The sequence below is a fragment of the Melitaea cinxia genome, chromosome Z, assembly GCF_905220565.1.
Source record: "Melitaea cinxia chromosome Z, ilMelCinx1.1, whole genome shotgun sequence".
Taxonomy (NCBI): domain Eukaryota; kingdom Metazoa; phylum Arthropoda; class Insecta; order Lepidoptera; family Nymphalidae; genus Melitaea; species Melitaea cinxia.
The window spans coordinates 19,797,142-19,818,183 of NC_059424.1; the positions used below are offsets into that span (position 1 = coordinate 19,797,142).

General features: G+C 33.0%; 1 protein-coding gene across 1 annotated transcript in view; it reads right to left on the bottom strand.

Moving 5' to 3' along the window:
* LOC123668911 overlaps positions 1 to 21,042 on the bottom strand; it is a 144,857-nt gene that overhangs the window by 55,346 nt on the left and 68,469 nt on the right. The window contains exon 5 of the mRNA XM_045602603.1: positions 16,548 to 16,610. Within this exon, the coding sequence (XP_045458559.1) occupies positions 16,548 to 16,610 (63 nt within the window). The remainder of the gene's footprint in view (positions 1 to 16,547; positions 16,611 to 21,042) is intronic.

Below are 21,042 nucleotides of genomic sequence, written 5' to 3' on the forward strand. Positions count from 1 at the left end.
CATTTTATAGCTTAAATAACCGACTTCTACACAATTGTGTTTGCTTGCAAACTAAAAAAAACCGACTTCAATTACATCGACATGTACATGTGTAGTCAAGTAAAAACACGTTATCAAAGATAACTACAAAAAGCAGTAACCAAATCTCAGTCAAATTTAAATGAGACCACATTACCACATAACAAACATTAGCTTTCGATTATAGTAAGAATCATCAAAATCGGCAAATTCAGTGAAAAGTTATAAGGTATAATACAACGGAGTTCGACAAAACAATTTTCAAGTAAATACGCATTATTAGATATAACTCAAACAGTACTTGTCTGATCTCTGCTATATTCAAATGAAGCAACTTGATACGCAACACCTTCCGATAAAAAAAAAAATCATCGAAATCGGTCCACCCAGTCAAAAGTTCTACGGTAAGATACATTAAAAAAAAGAAACGTGTGGCACTCGGGGACTGCCGCGGTAAAGCTATTGCATAGCATTTTTTATCAACTTATGCAAATATAATTATTTATTTATTTTTTATTTATGCGCCTCATTGGCGCAACGGTCACAGCCATGGATTGTACCTGTTGCGCTGGCGGTTGCGGGTTCGATCTCCGCACATGATGTACATTTGTATTGGCCATACATGTGTTTGTTGTGGTCTGGGTATTTGTACAGTCCTTGTGGGTCTCCTCACCGTGCCTCGGAGAGCACGTTAAGCATTCGGTCTCGGTCTCATAGTAGGGAATATATCCGCCAACCCGCATTGGAGAAGCGTGGTGAATTAAGCTCTGATCCTTCTCCTACATGGGGAAAGAGGCCTATGCCCAGTACTGGGATATTACAGGCTAAAGCGTATTATTTATGAAGTATTTTTTTTTATTTGATAATAATTCAAGTTACACTTTTTGAACGTGGTGGCCGTAAGAAAACACTTTTTTTCTTTCATTGAATAAATGAGAAGTTAATATCGTTTAAAATATTTTTATTATCTTACAATACATGGACTGGATGGACAGCTCGACTCGATCCGTGCGAGCTTTGTACAGTCGTACCATATACAATAGCAATAAGCACAATAGCTTAAAAATCAATCGAATGGAAAATTTCTTTTTTAGAAGTTGGCTAAAAAGGAGGAGCTTCTCAATTTGATTGGATTTTTTTTATATAATAAAATTAAAAAAGTGACCAATGACGCTACGGCAAGAACAAACCGGGCTACAAAAACTTTAATCAAAACGTGTGAGGATGTTATTGGACATGAGAAAACCAAATATTTACTCAGGCCGAGAAACATACAACCACCTAAATTATACGGACTACCCAAAATACATAAGCCAAATGTCCCGCTGAGGGCGATAGAAAGTCAGATTGGCTCGCCCATCTACGAATTGGCAAAACATGTATCAATAGTACAACTACAGCCGTCGGCAGACCAGACGAAATCTCATGTCAAGGACATGTCTGTGACATCGTGCGTTCGACTAAAGTTGAACCTGATGACTTGATGGTCAGTTTTGACGTCGAGTTGAGATTCACGAATGTGCCGGTCATCGAATGTATAGATGTCATAAAGGTGCATCTTTGTCTGGAAACCACTTACTTTATTTACCAATGAGAGTACTACCCAGTCGCTCCTCTAGTCACGAATATTTGGATGGAACATTTCGAAGAGATAGCCATGTCAACGAAAAAGGCAATAACTACTATTAAACTGTGGAAGAAGTATGTAGATGACGTATTTGCCATCATAACGGGGGACAGTGATCTATACAAATAAATAACATTTAAGCGTTTTTGTTATATTAAAATAACCGCTTTTTAGTAAATGCATATAGATGTATATACGGTAAATATACCAAAATGTCATTTTTTTTAATTTTTGTCTGTCTGTCTGTCTGTTTGTTCCGGCTAATCTATGAAACGGCTGGACCGATTTTGACGGGACTTTCACTGGCAGATAGCTGATGTATGAGGAGTCACTTAGGCTACATTTATTTTAGATTTTTTTTGTTTTGTAACTGCGAGCTGAACAATTTTTTTTAATTCCACGCGGACGAAGTCCCTGGTACAGCTAGTGACGCAATAAAATGCTTAAATCAACTGAACAGTAACCGTATCTGCATGCTAACTTACACCACCATCCTCGACACTTAATCGCTGTTGTACCATCATTGGTCAATTGCGCACATGACCTTTGTAACGAACACCATATACAGTCAGAGCTAGCACACGTTAGATAGGTCCTACTGCGGAATGGATATAATGTGCGAAACACGGCTACAAGGGATAAAAAGTTACTGAGATATTACAGGGCTGAAAGACAACCAGCATTTATGCCATATGTTGAAGAGTGACATATTCTCATCTGTCACAATATCTAGAGTCTTAAGCAAGTATGCGATGAAGACTATCTTCACTCCCTTCAAGAAAATAGGGCAAATGTTGCGTTCACTTTAAGGTATCTTTCCTCTGGAAAAACCCGGAGTGTACAAAGTCAACCGTAGTTGTGGTAAGTCCTCTGTTAAACGGTAGAAACGTACGGTATATTGTCGTACAAGTATCAACGAAAACATCAAGGCGGTAAAAAACAAGGGCACTAAGAAATCAGCCATCGAGGAACTTCTTCTGAAAGCCGAACCGAACCATTAGATTGAGTTTCACGATGCTCAGATACTCGCGACAGAACGCCATTAGATATTATACACCGACTGGTACGAGAAGCCATTGAAATTACTAAATATTTGTAGATAATGTCGATATCGAGCTCAGCAAAATGATTTGAATAATCTAAACTCTGTGTAATATTTCCTTATAAACATAAATATATCTTGACCGAAAGTCAAGGAGTGCGGTATTTGTTCAGCAATTTGTACCAATTTGTTTGGAATCTTGAATCGCTTTACTAGACTTAACCGGTTAAAGCCGGTGTGCGATATATATTATGTTTTAATATAAAAGCTGTTTTCGTTTGTCTTGTTTTATTAATGGACTGCTGCCCGTCGCGGTTTCCATTGAATCGTTTCGATTATTTGGAATCGTTAGTATACATTATTGTTACGGGAGCACAAATTACTGTGCACTGTGATATCTTAATATATATTAATCTCGTGTCACAATGTTTGTCCGCGATGAACTCTTAAACTACTTAACCGATTTTAATCAAATTTGCACACCGTGAGCAGTTTGATCCAACTTGAAAGATAGGGTATATTTTGTTTTGATATATGTCATTATTATATTTGAGAAAAAAAATAAGGCGATACGAAGTTTGCCAGGTCAGCTAGTAGTCTAAAATAAATAAACAGTTTTTATTTCAAATTTAAAACAAATATACCTAACCGTAATCATGTGTATATGTAACTAAGGTAGGCAGGTAGCACAGCAGAAAATATCCTGTTCAAAATCGGTAAAAAACCGAATGGGAAATAACCTCGACCTTAGGAAGATCACAGCTAAATAATATAGTTTTCAAGCAGTTTTAGTTTCTTGTGCTGAGTACGGTGAACAAAATTCCTGGGGAGGATTGGAAACAAAGTCGGCAACACGCTTGCAATGCTTCTTGTGTTGCCGGCGTCGACAAGCTACGGTAATCGCTTACCATTAGGTGAGACGTACGTTTTTTTTGCCGACTTAGTTGTATAAAAAAACTCTGTTTTTATAAATTGTATCATTATGTACCTAAATCTGAAACAAATTAAAATACCATCTGACGTAATTTAGTTTAAAGGCATACACAATATATGTAACATAAAATGATACAAGCCCTTAAATTTTAAAATTTCATAATATAAATCGCTTATTTTAATAATTGTCATTATTTTAATTATTTCTTTTATAAGCGAAAACGACACGTTAATTGATTGGAAAACATGAACTTAGGGCCAAATGAGATTAATTGTTTTTGAGTTTGTTTGTAAAGCAATTTAAAGCTGCGTACATTTATTCAATTCGTTCTATTTAATCGTTACCTTAAATATTTATTTAAATAATAATTGGACATGTTTTGTTTAATCAATAAACTTTTTTATATTTAATGTAATTATCTCGAGAAGAAATATTTCTTTTTATAGAGATATGAGTATTAATCAGATAAAGAAATATTCGTTTTATTTTAACAGAGATTATTAATAATAAATTTTTATTTTATTTATTATGACCATACAAACATGTAACAAAAATACAAATTACACATTTACAAAAAAAGCCAATTAGGTTTACATAGTAATATGTCGTTCAACAATCATTCGCAACACAAGAATCACAACACAGTTCTTAATCAAAACAAAACAACATAATTATGAAGGTAGTATTAAAAGAAATCCGACTGGCCGGGTAGGTCAGTAAATAAAAATATGCATACACATAAAGAGATGTTAAGCTTACGAAACAATATTTATATAGGCTGTTATAGTTTTTTCAAGAAATGCATCTTAAGTATTAAATATTTTAGTAAGGGTTTATAGAAGGTACAAATAACTAGAATAAATTATAACTTTTTGCTTCACAGTTTGCAATTAGAATCTAACAGATACGAGGACTTCGATTATGAAAAAAGTGTATTCTAAGCTTTCGTTACTGTTATAACTAAGGTAACATTATCAGTAATGGAAAACATAGGCTCTTAGAGTCATGTTCATACGTATGTTTTAAAGACATAACAAAAAAAACGGTTCCGTTATAAGTATGTGAACTTCTACAACAATTATGTATCTGCGTACAATCGTCTGCATAGAATCTGTATAAAAGGAATTCTTACAAGCTATTTTTTTTAATAATAACGAAAAAAAAATTGTCCGCTGGCTATTACTCCCTATATAATTCACAGTTCATAACGCAAAAAGAAAATAAAGTGTAATTTTATGATTAAAAAAAAAAATGAGTTTCCAGTTGATGTAATGTGTATAGAATTTATTAAGAAAACGAAATAAATTCGTATTTATTATATCAAATCTCTTCGTTCTTGAATTATATAATGCTGAGTTATTATTGGTTTTATCGCATGGTATAGCAGTGGGTATATAAATTTACTTAATAATTGGTTACTTTATTTTTTATTTTGTAGATAATTATTAATATAAAAGTTTTTTTTTTTTAATTTTAATTTATTTGTATGTATAACTATAAAACTAAGTATTAAGCTGTCGAAACGAATTAAATAAACAAGTGGAATAACTAACAAAAGTCAGTAAATAGTCAATTAACTAACAAAAACGGTATTATAATTCGGCCTTTTCGTTCGAAAAAATAAACTTCGCAACAAAAATACTTTAAGACATGGCACAATCATTTAACAGTATTAGTTTACTAAGAATGTATCTGTATTTTACACGGCCGTGTTTTGTCTTATTTTGGTAGCTATTATGTAAACAGAAAGCTGTCCAATTAGGCCGATAATCTCTATTGATTGAGAAATAATTCTGAAAACTGGAACTGGCTACTAGGAAAACAGGAGTATTTAAGATGTATTGTTCTAATCCTTGAATTAACACATCCATCGTAATAAAAGATTTCCCGTGTCATGCCGATGTGTTGTTATATCTAACAATTCCCTTATTCAAATAGTAAGAAATATATAGCGCGTGGGTGGGCTATAAATTAAGTGAATAAACGTCCCATGCTCTTGGATAAAATTTTGACGATGGAACATAAAAATATCGTTTAAAAGCAATATGCAAATAATTGTTTAGGTACAAAAACAATATCTCGATCGAAGTATGACTACAATTGAATACAATCTATTAATATTTATTTGATGTATGTAAAAATATCCATTAGTATTTTTTTATTTTTACTTTTGCGAACTGTTCTAGAATGTACCAGAAACGAATAATTAAGGCAAATTTATTTCAATACTTAAGGATAGTTTTATTTTCTCGATTGTGACTATAACATACCGTCTAACTTTCCAGTTTATACAACGTAATTACATACTTGAAAACGTATATAAATACTAGCTGTTACCCGCGATTTCGCCTGCGCAAGATTAGTAAGTAAGTACTTCGAGTAGCTTATTATGTTCTTAATATCTGTCTTTATACCAAAATTTATCAAAATTGGTTCTGCGACATAAAAATCAATTTGTTACTGCCAAATGTGCATTAGAAATATATTACCAATTTTATTGTATTTATGGTTTACTGTTTTTGCGATAATGGTTTGCTCATAAAAGATAAATGTGTAGCGACATCTATCCTCGCCACATAGGAACTAAGAACTGAAGTATTCTACATCGCGATATTAAAGTTTGCCGAGCGATTGAAACTAAGTACACAGAACCTACCAACAGCCGTCGGAGCAGTAGCCCACCAGACGAGACTTCCGTCTGGTCGGAGGATTCTCCCTTTGCGATGGTGGGTGGTAAACTTTCCACCGTGTTCCACACCAAACTTAAACCGGCGTGGTGACCCCGACGTAGTCACGTGATCACAGGTCGGGGCCACCGGTTTGAGGTTGGTTTGGATCACGGTGGAAAATTTCTCACCCACCATCGATAAGAGAGGATTCTCCGACCAGATACTTGGATTATGGCAACACTGAGTGTACATGTCATAATAACTTCTCCCAATTATTTTATTTATTTTTGATAAATTTTGTATATTTAAAATAACTAGCTTAGTTTAAATAAGTAGTAATTTACTCGAAGTGCCAAATTTGTAATAAGTATTCATAAAAGGAATACCCAAAAGATAAATTGTGTTCGTCGGCTGTCATCGTACAGGTAACGAACTCGAGATTTAAATTATATCTTTGTCATTGTAATTTCTTTCCTTGATCTTTTCATAGATTGTTGAGTATAATACATTGTCCACACAACCTGTACATACGTTAGAGATTGTTACATTTATCTAAATTCTTAAACATAAAAAATAAAAATGATGACTCGTGGATCCAAGGCGCGCCAGGCGGAGGAACAACTCCAGCTGGCGCTCCAGGAGCTAAAGACATACAGGGTACAGTGTGAGCAATTACTAAGGGAGAGAGACGAAAATGAGAAGGAGTTGGAGAAGATTTTCAAAAAAAATACAGAATTAAAAAAACAAATGTCACAAATGTATACTGAATATACTAATGTAAAAAATGAAAATGAAAATCTTCTCAAAATAGTCAATGGGTTTGACCAGTGCAGAGATGAGTATGAGGAAACCCTCAAATTCAACAGTGAATTGAAACATCAGCTGCATGAGGCAAATAAACAAGTTATTCAGCTTAAAAATATAAACCATAGTCTAACAGCCTCTCAAACCCAGTGTCTATACAATGAATTGGTTGAAAACGCACCAAACTTAGTGTCTTCTGTCTCAAACTTGAAAAATAATATTAGTGTAATAGATTTAACCAGTGATGACTCGAACACTACCATCCCTATGCCAAGTAAAAATAAATTAAAAAAATATATCAAAATTAATAAACTCATCAAAAAATGTCACAAATTCTTAAAAACAAAAAATATTTATAAAAAGTATAATAATATTTGTAAAGAGAAAATAGAAATTAAAACAAAAATGATATCATACTGTCAAGAAATTAATATATTAAAAAAAGACTATGAGGCGGATGTTAGCTCACTGCAGTCTGAGATTGGAAATTTAAAGCATAGTTTAGAAATATTAACATCTAAATACAGTACTGCTCAGAAAGAAATTGCTGAACACATATCTGCCATGGATGACCTGGTGAAACTTGGCAACAATAACCTCGAGCGTTTTGACTCTTTTATTAATTATCATAATTGCGAATGCCACATTTCAGCCTCCGGTCCAACAGGGCAGATAGATACTAGCTTAACTAGTGAATCCCTTACTCGGCCTGCGGGGACTCACACCGACCCCAAATATTATAATGTACAACTACCTGTACATTCCATATCTATTCCTGAGGAAAAAAATAAAATAAAAATTTACAGTGATGAGTTAGGAAAAGGTATGGGAGTATTATTGAGTGATTTTTGTGTGGGCCAGCGAGTAATCAATCATTGCATGCCCGGAGCCACTTATAATCAAATAGTAAATAGCATTTTGAGTGAGGCTCACTGTCCCAACACAACTATTATTTTATTAATTGGGAGAAGGGGTAATGTAAACAAACACCTAATGGAAAACATTTTAAATAGATTGAATCAGTTAAATATAAATAAAATTTTATTGTTTACACTACCTTATTTAGCTAAATTGCCACAGGAAAATAGGTTAAGATATGACATTAATAATCTAATGCACACAATAACTACTTGTAAGTATTTAAATGTAAATATTAAAAAAAGTAACAAAATTGATGTTATTGACATAAATAATTTATGGAACAATAATAATTATATGTTGACATATAGTAGGCTGAGCCTACCATTTTTCTTTAAACGACAGATAGCATCTGTGCTATCATATTATATACAAACAGACATAGCCAATAATCTGGTTACTTTGATATCTGCTCATATTGAGCAAAACTGTAATATGACATTTTCTGACGTGGAATCCGTTCCAAATAATAATTTAAATTAATTATTAAGACAACAGAGGAAACCTCTAGCATATTAATAATCCATGACATTAAATCAGATAAATGTCATAATAATTTGGTAAGGAAAGCCCACAGTTGTAAAAATTTATATACTGTAAACCTGGTGCACCAAAATATACAGGGCATGCTAGGTAAAGATCTTGAACTGGAGTTATTTATGAATGGTGAAAATATCAATATTTTATGTTTAACAGAACACTGGCTCTCTATTTCCCAGTCCATATTTAACTTCAGCGGTCACCAGGTAGCTAGTATGTTCAACAGAGAAAAAGCTATACGCGGTGGCTCTTTAATAATTGTAAGTAAACTTTTTAAATATAAAGAACGTAAAGACATTGTGAGCCTCTCTGTTGAGCAAACTATTGAATTAGCCTGCGTAGAGCTTGAGCACTTCATTGTTGTATGCGTATACAGACCTCCTAGTGGGTTATATGAGTACTTTGAGAAAGTATTGGAAGAAGTTTTGTTAAAATCAAATAATTCTAATAAGGCTATTGTTGTATGTGGGGATTTTAATATTGATTTATTAGATAATTCTAATATAAGTCTGAGATTTAAGTCTATGCTTCTATCATATAACCTACATAACTTATTTACTGAACCCACTAGAATCACTGCTACTAGTGCTACATGTATTGACAACATATTTACAAACTGTAAACCTTATTCTAAAGCTATTATTAATAAGTTAAGCTCAGACCATTGTGGCCAGTTAGCTTCCTTTTCTTATTCTTTAAATGTCAACAAAAATATTTTAAAAAAGACCTTTGTACCTATAAGTGCTACACGTGTGGAGAAGTTTAGAGGTAGTATTGTGGCAAAACTTCCTTATTTATCATACATTAATGACCCTAACTACTTATATAACTCTTTATTTAAATTAGTAAAAACTGAATTTTCTACAATATTCACTTCAAAAACAGTCAATTCAGGGGGTCTCTTGACATTTGGTGAATGGCAACTACTGGCATATACAAGAGCAGGCAAAGGCTTTATGAATTGTACAGTGAAAAAGCCTATAATCATAGTGTATCGTTTGCTTCTTTTGTAAGTGCCTACTCAAAAATGTTTAGAAGAGTATGTTCCATGGCAAAATCCTTGTATATTAAAGACAAAATAAGAAATGCGCATAATAAAATTAAAATGACATGGAACATAATTGCTTGTGAAAGTGGAAGAGTCACAGATCGCAGCTTCGATTTTAAGTTAAATGTCAATGATAAATTTGTTACCTCAGACCGAGAAGTTGCATCTGAGTTTGAAAAATTTTTCACTGACATTCCGCTTTCTACAACGCAATCACTTAATTCGTCTCCAGGCATTGCCGAATTTTTGCTAAAGAAAAACGTTAAAGAATGTAATGTAATATTTACATTTAAACCTGTAAACCCCAAAGATATAATAATAGCCTTCAGAAGCCTGGACGTCAAGAAAACAGCTGATCTATGGGGTTTATCTGTAAAAGTCGTTAGTTCGATAATTGATGTTGTCGCACCTCATCTAGCTACTATATTTAATGGCTGTATAGAACATGGTGTGTTTCCTGATCTAATGAAACACAGTAAAGTAATTCCTATTTTTAAATCAGGCAGTACCCTAGATCCTAATAATTTCAGACCAATTTCAGTACTCCCAACATTTAGTAAAATTTTTGAAAAAATCATCCTCGGGCAAATGTTATCGCATTTTAATGCACACAATCTACTACATAAGAAACAGTTTGGTTTTACAAAAGGTCGCTCCACAACAGATGCTAGTGTTGAGCTAATTAAAAATATTTTTGAGGCATGGGAGAGGTCGCAGGATGCTCTTGGGATATTCTGTGACTTATCCAAGGCCTTTGATTGTGTGCACCATGAGACGTTGATCAGGAAACTGCATCATTATGGGATTAGAGATAAGGCACTCGACCTCCTGAATTCCTATTTGAATAATAGAATACAGAGGGTTGATATAAATGGTAAGAGATCTCCTGGGGCTCCTCTGGATATGGGGGTTCCACAGGGCTCTATCCTTGGCCCATTTCTCTTCCTTATTTACATAAATGATTTGCCATTTTTTGTACAGGACAAGCATGAGATAGTATTGTTCGCTGATGACACTTCACTTATTTTTAAGGTGAAACGTAATTTACTTATATACGACGATGTAAACGATGCTCTCTCAAAGGTTGTCTACTGGTTTGATTCAAATAATTTATTATTAAATAAAAAAAAAACAAAATTAATAAAATTCACGACACCTAATGTTAAACTTGTTGATAATGGTGTAGAATTGGGAGGAGAGATGTTAAAACCGGTGGAGTCCACTAAATTCCTAGGCATCACTATAGATTCGAAATTGCGGTGGGATCTTCATATTGAGGGGATAGCGAATAGGCTCAGCTCTGCAGCGTTCGCGGTTAAAAAAATTAGACTTATTACTGACGTAGATACAGCTCGCGTAGTATATTTTAGTTATTTCCATAGCATTATGTCATATGGAATCTTATTATGGGGAAATGCAGCTACTGTCAATACTATTTTTGTCCTGCAGAAAAGAGCTATTCGTGCAATTTATAGTTTAGGCCCTAGAGTATCATTAAGAGATAAGTTTAAAGAAATAAAAATATTGACTGTTGCTTCTCAATATGTGTACGAAAATGTTATGTATGTTCATAAAAATATACACGAATTTCCCAGGAATTGCGACATGCATAGCATTAATACTAGGAACAAACATAAACTTGCAGTGCCTGTAACTCGCTTACGCCGAGTCAGTAATTCCTTTTATGGACAATGTATACGCTTATACAACAGGCTCCCAGAAAACGTTCAAAAAGCTTCTATTGCTAAATTTAAAAAAATTGTGAAAAAACGATTGTGTAGTAAAGGATATTATTCGATTAATGATTTTCTAGAAGACAGTACGCCTTGGGAATGATGTGATCGCTTCCAGGCTATTTCAACTTATAAAATTATTGTTCAATTCGATTTGCTTTGGGAAAAAAAAAAAAAACATTACTGTAAAAAAAAAAAATATGATATTAGTCCCGCTGAGTTTCTTCCGCCAGTTCTTCTCAGGTCAGAGGCTTCTTCTTTCCGAACTGGTAGTAGACTCATGACGTTCAGTAAGAAATTGTAATAATTTTATGCTGAATAAAATATTTTGAATTTGAATTTGAATTTGAATTAGACAGATGTTGAGTCTGGTTGGTTACTGCTGCAACAGTTGGCTTCAACAAACGGCTGACCGATTTTGACGGGACTTTCACTGGTAGATAGCTGATGTAGTAAGGAGTAACTTAAGCTACTTTTATTTTAGAAATTTACCTATATTTATATATATAAGAAGAATTCTCAACACGATATGTCTGGAACCTTAAGGCGTAGAGACTTGAAATTTGGTAGGAATATTTCTTTCGCCGGGTAGGCCACCGTTGCGCAATAAACAACTGCTTTCGTGAGCTCCGATAATTAAAAGTACAAATAATAGTTACACGTGTTTAAAAAGACCAAATAATATCCATAATTAAAATAACTTCTTCTTCTTCTTCGGAAAACAACTTTGACTACAAGTGAATTGGTGAATAATAGTGGAATAACCAAAATATAAAGGCAGAAAGAGGTAACTTAACGGACAATCTATGTAAGTGTAAAAACCACGAAAAACACCGAGAAACGAGATATAGTCAACAAATAAGAGAAAAATTAATAAGAAAGTTACAAAGGCGACAAAACAACCAAAAAATAGTAATTACTCCGAAAATCATACCAACATAACCTAACTTTGGATAAAAGTTACCAAGTCGATAACCCAACTCTAACTAGCGCCATCTGTGAATGAACTAAGTTTATCAATCTTACAACAGCTGATTATATAACTAGTGACATCTATCGGCGACTAGCTAAGCTAAGCTATAAATTTGTACGATTTTATTTTTGTCACCCGCACATTAGGAAATTCTAAACATTTTTAACCGACTTCCAAAAAAGGAGGAGGTTCTCAATTCGACTGTTTTTTTTTTTTTTTATGTATGTTACATCAGAACTTTTGACCGGGTGGACCGATTTCGACAAATTTTGTTTTAATCGAAAGGTGGTGTGTGCCAATTGGTCCCATTTAAATGTATTTGAGATCTAACAACTACTTTTCGAGTTATATCTAATAATGCGTTTTTACTTGACGCTTTTTTCGTCGACTTACGTTGTATTATACGGCATAACTTTCTACTGGATGTACCGATTTTGATAATTCTTTTTTAGTTGGAAAGGGGATATCCCTAGTTTGGTACCGTGATAAGGAAACCAGGATCTGATGATGGGATCCTAGAGAAATCGAGGGAAACTCTCGAAAATCCGTAATAACTTTTTACTGGGTGTACCGATTTTGATAATTTTTAATTTAATCGAAAGCTGATGTTTATCATGTGGTCATATATAAATTTTATCGAGATCTGATAACTACTTTTTGAGTAATCTTTGATAACGCGTAGTTGCTTGACTATTTTTTCGCCAATCTACGTTGTATTACTTGTCGATGTAATTGAAGTCGGTTTTTTTTTTTCGTTTGCGAGCAAACACAATTATTTAATATCATATCAAAAATCGATTGTTCCAGCGGGGATTGAACCTGCATCACCTCATCATTTTTCATATGATATTAAAAAGCATTTGTCAAATGTCAAAACGGGCCATTTATTTTGTGACGACTATAGGATAAACATTTCTCTTATACATTATATAGGTGTAAACTTTTTAAACAAGTTTTGGTAGCGCTCGCCAGAATAGCTCGCAGATGGCTGATTTTTTTCTGACTTACTTGACAATTATCGTTATATTTTGGACAATTCAGACACTATCTTTAAAAATTATAGCCTATGTGTTATTCTTATGTATAAACTATATTATTGTAAGCTTTCATTAAAATCCATTCGGTAGTTCTTGCGTGAAAGAGGAACAAAGATTTATTTATTTATTTATACTTTATTGTACACCACACCTACATTTTAAACAATAAAAACATTTAAAAAACTTTTACAGACTGTGAAGTACAATGGGCGGACTTATGGCTATTTAGCCAATTTTTCCAGACAACCCAAACATCCATACATCCATACATACAAACTTTCACGTTTATAATATTAGTAGGATGCAGTTTACTAATATTAAACTATCATACATAACTATCTCAGCTCAGCCTATTGCAGTCCACTGTTGGACAAAGGCCTCCTCAAGTTCGCGCCAGACATCCCGGTTTTCCGCAATCTTCATCCAGCCTACACCAGCAATCCTACGTAAATCGTCGGTCCAACGGGCCGGAGGACGTTCCACACTGCGCTTGCCAAGACGCGGTCTCCACTCCAGGACCCGTCTGCTCCAACGGCCATCGGTCCTGCGACGCAGATGACCAGCCCACTGCCACTTCAACTTGCTAATTCTGTGGGCTATGTCGGTTACTTTTGTTCTCTCGTGAATAGTCTCATTTTTAATCCTATCTTTGAGAGAAACCCCAAGCATAGCCGAGTATTTCTATGGTTTCATGCAAAGCGTATGTGCATGAATTTTTTGGCCAATCTGAACACCCTAGGAGCCCACAAACTTTTTTTTATGTAAATGGGCTGTTTAACTATTCCTGCCACGTGGAATTAAAATATTCATGACGTATTACTAACTGAAATTAATATTTTAGTTGCTTAAATTTCATTACCTTCAGTGTCTTTTTCATGACGAGTTAGAAAACAAATTACTTTTAAATATACGTAGAGATTAATGCTGCGTATTGTTACTTAAGGAACTTCAAGTACAGAATAAGGAATTTAATTGTGATCTTACTAGTTGTAATATTGTTATTATTTAAATACACTGTGATAAAAACAATTTGTCCGAAAAAATATTTCATTGCCTTCAGCCTAGTTTGAAATATCAAAAATCAGACTGTATATGAATCGTAACCGGATCACGCGCCCTCTCCCGCCTACTCACTTGCCAATCAGTTTGCCAGCTACAACAAATGAGCAGGACGCTCGTCAGTTTTTTCGCAACGGTTAAAAAAGATCGTCAACTATGTGCTTCAACCAATTTCGATTTCATTACCTACAGCAGATTGTTCATGTTAAGTAGTTATGGTTTTTTTATAGTTTTGGTCTCGAAGTATTTGTAATTCATATATTCATATTTATAATTATAATTATTTACGTTAATCTATTAATTGCCGAGTAAAATCAAAAACAGCTTTAAAAATTCACTACCTTCACTTTCATTACCATCAATCACCTACGGCTATGAAGACTGACTGTAATGCAACAAAAATGAAGGTAATGAATTTTTCATTTATTTCCATGTGATATTATATTTATCCCTTCATATGTTTTAAGGGTCTATACGATAAAAAGAGATTCTGAAAACCTTGCGCGATATAGACGTGAATAAAACCTGATTCCCCCCCTCTCCCTTCAATCATCCGCAGTTTTCATTACCATCAGCAGTATAAATTTTCATTAGTCGATATCTATCTTATACTTTTAAACGAGCAATTCTTGTATATATATATAATCTGAATCTCGGAAACGGCTCCAATGATTTTCGTGAAATTTAGTATGCAGGGAATTTCGGGGGAGATAAATAAATCTAGCTAGGATTTATTTTTAGGAAATGTCGTTTTAGCCCAGTTTTTAGACAATGAAAAAATATCGTTAGAATACAAAGGTAAATTTCGCAACCGTCAGTAAAGTTTTGATAGCTCAGTTGGAAAATCGACCGGTCGTGATCGAAAATACCATGAATGTTCAAATCCTCGCTCGATTATTATTTTTATTTAAATAGGCAGTTCTTGTTTTTTATTATTATGTCGGTAAAATCGAAAAATATTATTCATATTTTATCATTATAATTTTTTAATTATTTTTTATTTTTGATTTTTTATATTTATTTATATTTTTTTATTTTCAGTAAAAAAAATAAAATTCATATTTTATAAATATGTAATTCGTATTTTAATTCGTATTATAATAGAATTTCTAAAAAACACGATTTGTTGGAGCCCCTATCAGTTTTTGAGAAGCAATTACTCTCAATCTTGTAATTGTGTATTTTGCATCAATTTTTAATTATTCGTCATTATTTATTTTTATCGTTATTTCATTATTAATAATTGTGTTTGCAGGTAAATGAAAAAAAAATCGACTTCGTCGACATGCAACACAATGTACGTACACGAAAAAATAGTCAAGAAATACGCATTATCAAAGATTATTCCAAAAGTTGTAATCAGGTCTCGATAAAATATGATCACAGGATAAACATCGGCTTTCGATTAAGTTAGAAATCATCAAAATCGGTACACTCAGTAAAAAGTTATGCGAATTTTCGAGAGTTTCCCTCGATTTCTCTGGGATCTCATCATCATATCCTGATTTCCTTATCATGGTACCACACCAGGGATCTCCTCTCCAACAAAAAAGAATTATCAAAATCTTTTCATAAACGACGATGTTATCCCCGAACGTACATTAAATATATATAATTACTAGCTGATCCCGCAAACGTTTCTTTGCCATATATGTTATTAATCCGCTTAATCTCCCCCCTTATAACTTAGGTGTATGAAAAATGGATGTTCGCCGATTCTCAGACCTACCCGATATGCCCACAAAATTTTATTAAAATCGGTCGAGCTGTTTCGGAAGAGTTCAATGTTTAACACCATGACACGAGAATTTTATATATTAGATACACACACACACACACACACACACATATAATATATAGGTTTAGATTCCCTTGCAAGTGTCGAAAATTTGAACCATAAGCGGCCGTATCTTTTGAATGCTTTGCCTTAGAAGTTCAAACCCTAAAAATGAATTATTCGCAACGAATTTCGACGCTGGTGGTACTGTGTGGGACATCTAGTCGTGAGTTAAACGGAAGCGATAAAGGACGTTTCGTTCAGTGGTCTATTTTGACTTCAATTGACTCTGACGCTGAACGGCGAAGATAAAACTTTTACGACGCGTCCTTTTTTAACGAATTGAATAAAAAAAAAATTGTACTCACGTTCAATACGATGATGAAAAAGTCGAGAGTGAATAAAAACGACGTTATTGGATTGAAGTCCATCTGGAACAGAAAAAAGTCATTAGAAATATGATTGTATTTTTAATTAAAGATAATATTGTCTAGAAATATATACTTCAGGTGGGTTTATAGAAACCTATTTTTCAACTGGTATCAAAGGAAACAGGCTTAGATTTCATCAATTCTTAGTATCGTATTTGTTTATCGTTCTTATTTATCGAATTTGTTTTCTTGAAGACATATTGCATAACATACTATCTGATCCGTCAAAGTTCGTATATTACCATTATTTTTTTTTCGTAAGATATCGATTTTTTCAATTAAAAGATTCCTTTACGGTCAAGCGTACTTGGGGAGTAAGCTGGTGAATGTGCGACGAGAGCGTTACGAAAAGTGTAATTAGGCGAGGTTTTTGAACGGAAGTTAAGAAGGAGATATAAGTTAGGTGGAACTAAAGAAATTTTACTACAGTCGTGTGGTCTAAAGCACGCTCGTTTTTTAATTTTGTTTCATTCAATATTCCTGACAGAATACTGAGCACGTAAAAAAGAATTATCCCGTTTGGTGCAATCATTCGAAAGTTATGCGCGTACATGCGTTGCTGCAATGCGTTCACGATTGTTTTTGACACAATATATTGATTAAAATATCACCTTTAATTATATGGGTTGAGTTCATTTCAAGAGTTAATACCGTTATATAAAAATAACGTTTGAGATTTTAAGGATGTCCTATTTTTTAATCGTTTGATGCCGCAGACGTCTTGGGCTATTAAATCTATTGCTATGTCAAGCTCACCATAGGTTGGTGTTAAATTAATTCATGCAAAAAATAGAAGAAAACAGAAAAAAAACACTACTTATATACTAATGCGATGGTTTTTTTGACATAATTCACATTACGTTTACATTTTTACCTTTCGAGATCATTAATCCCTATAGAGATTTATCTAACACTTTTGGTAATTATATTGATAAAACATTAATTAATATTTTCCTCTAACGTCAACCCCTAATATCATCCCCTACTTATATAATATGACACTGACAGATTTCATTGTTAATTTTATTAAAAAGTGGCATGCGAATAAAAATTATATTCTCTGTGAAAAACTTAATTGAAAAATCCTAAAATATAGCTTAAGACGTTGAGTTTATACTTCATAAAAACTCCTTTCTTGTTTCTTTTTTATACGTATGGTGATAAAAAAATATATTGTAAGACGTACATATAATAGGTTAATACTTTTAGTGCAGTAGGTAACGCAGATGGGTAGTATAGATGGGGATCAAGGCTATAAGATTGAAATGACTTAGTAATTACTAATTGTATGGAATGCTAGGCGCGAAGTTGAGAACGTCTATGTCCAGAAGTGGACTGCGATAGGCTAGAGAGAGAGAAGGAGAGAGAGAGAGAAAGAGAGAGAGGACATAAATATAGTAAAGTACTAGAGACAAAACCACGCTACAAGCTTATTATAGTAAATAAACTGTAACGCTTTGTTAGCGGCTCAGAAGCCGTGAACTGGCTTGTTTCTATTTACTCCTTAGACTTAGCCTAACCATGGAGGTTGGCTTGTTGGCAGCCCAAGACGAAAAATTGGGCTAATGATTTTCACACACTATACTACCAAAAAAATAACTTTTTTTATTTGTTTAGCGGTATATTTTAATTTATACTTGGACCTTTTTTTGTTTGAATTAATGTGAATCTAACGCGAATAAATATTTAATTGAATGGATAATTTTTTAACATAAGGAAAGTGATTATAACGAAGTAAGGACCTATGCCACTGTTTGGTGATAAAGTTTATATTTCACATAAGTCACTGATAGATTTTATCAAGTATAAAAACCACTATTTTTAAACTGCTGAATAAAGTGGAGTTTGATGGCGTAAAAGATAAAATTTCATACATTGTGTGAATAGGTACACAAAAATTTGTCATTTTTCGTCACAAGGTTTTTTTTAAAGTCTGATAATAAAGAACTAAAAAAGGATGTTATGCGTACATACATTTCCTCGATTATTTTTTATTCATGTAGATTATAATTTTGTTAATATATTTCATTCAAAATCAAAATCAAAAATTAAAGTAGGCTTTAAAAGCACTTTTAAATCGACATTTTACAAATTTAAATTTAATTATTAATTTTAATTAATTAATTATAGTTAAAAGTACCGATTTAGAATTTATGAATGAATTTAAGCGCTTAAAAGTGCTTGAACTATAGTCCTCTTGTCCCTCCGCGTCGTTGGGATTTTTAAACGTATCAAAACGATACTTAAGCGATATTTTGTTTATCAAATGTGTAATGACTATGAGACCGCTTACCAACTTTTCTGATATAATGGTGTTTAATTCTAATTAGCTTAATAATAAGCATATTGTTGACAAGCAAATTTAGTTTTTAAGCTGTGTGGCTACGGCAATAAAGAATATAGCCACCCCCTCTCTTTCAGTGGGTGTCGTAAGAAGCGACTAAGAGATAACACAGTTCAACTACTACCTTAGAACTTAAAAAGCCGACTAATGGCGGGATAACCATCCGACTGCTGGCTTTCAAATACACAGGCCGAAGACGAGCAGCAGCGTCTTCGGTGCGACAAAGCCAGCCCTGCGGTCACCAACCCGCCTGCCCAGCCTGGTGACTATGGGCAAAACACATGACTTCACGCCATCTTTGGCGTGAACTTGTGGAGGCCTATGTTCAGTAGTGGACTACGAAAGGCTGATGTGATGATGTGATGAATTGCTTATCATCAGGTGAACCGTACACTTCTTTTCTGACCTGGTTATATGCAAACAAAAGCTACAATTGTATTTTTCTGTATGCAGAGAAGGTTCTAACAGTAAAATGTTTACCGATTGTATTAGTACAGAATGCTATATAGTTTTTCGCCGGCAGTCATTACTGCTTCCTTGGTACACCAGCCACCCAGTCACCGCCTGCTTAGAAATTGGATTCCTTTACTTAATATTATTCATTATTGTTAAATGTATTTTAATATATGCTTACAATTAGTTAATATCTTAAAATTAAATTGTTTTCATGAGCAAGTCTTCTGATATAAGTTTTTTAGTTATAACAAAAAATAAATTATCAAATCTGATGACATTGGTCGGAAGTTGTACGCAAAAACAAAATTCGATTTTATAAATAAGTATATTTCATTGTATTCTCTGTCAAACCAAATTTTGAATTTGACAGGCTTAAATTAATATAAATTGATAGGCTTATCATTGGGATCCAAACTGTTTCTATTTTCAAATATTATTTATAACATTAAATTTGATTTTACACAAAATTAAATAATTATTGTTTTGATAAAGTAAGTAACACATAATATATTTATAAAAAACATTTAAAACACTGCTACTCTAAACAAAAAATAATATTCAATTACACTATCTTTTTTATCGTCAAAATATATCAAATGATTGCTTTTAATATCAAACTTCAGTTTTGTCTTATAATTTAAGTATACTGACAATTTACTACAGCTATGCTTACGATTTTATTTATAGTGTCTGTACTCGTTCGACATCAAACTTATTTTCAGGCATCATAAAATAGCAATTATACCGAAACGAACTGAATATATTTCGTCGACAATCTTGAAGTGATTTTAAAAATAAAATTGTATTTATCTTTGCCCCGACAATAATACCATAACAAAAAAAAAAATCAAACAGATAATGTCTTCAGACAAGTCGTTCTGAAGTGACCTTCGTCAAACCTCAGACAAATTATTTATATAAATGTATTCTGTATATAATGGGAATAATAGTAGAAATTAGTCACAATGACAAGAGGAATAATTTATTTTCGCCCGAAAATCAACGATATCAAAGTAAAATTGATACGATTCAAAGATTAATTATTTGTTATCTTTCATTTATAATAATAAAATAAAAATTTATTAATTTACTAGCTGTGCCCGCGACTAATTGGAGTGTCTGTTTGTAATATTAAAATAACCGCTTCCTACTAAATGCATATGGATGTATACACGGTACATGTACCAAAATAACATTTTTTACAATTTTTGTCTGTCTGTCTGTTTATTTCGTCTAATCTCTGAAATGGCTAGACCGATTTTGATGGTACTTTCACTGACAGATTATTACTCTTTATTACATTAGCTATCGCTAATGTAATAAAGAGTAACTTAGGCTATTTTTATTTTAGAAATTTATTTATTGGAACGAAGTTCCTTACGGCAGGCTTGACATTTGGCTAGGCGAGCGAACTGAAAAAAATGTGATACTAAAACCGTAAGAAAAATATATAACGGAAGTGACGTAATATCAGTCACACGACTGTATGACGTTTGTAAAACTAAAATATTACTAGCAAACTTTTTTTAAACTATTTATGTAATTTTACACTGTCGACAAAAATAAATAGAGACATATGTTTTTTTATTTCACTTAATAGTTTGAATTATAATTATTATTTTGTTTGATTTA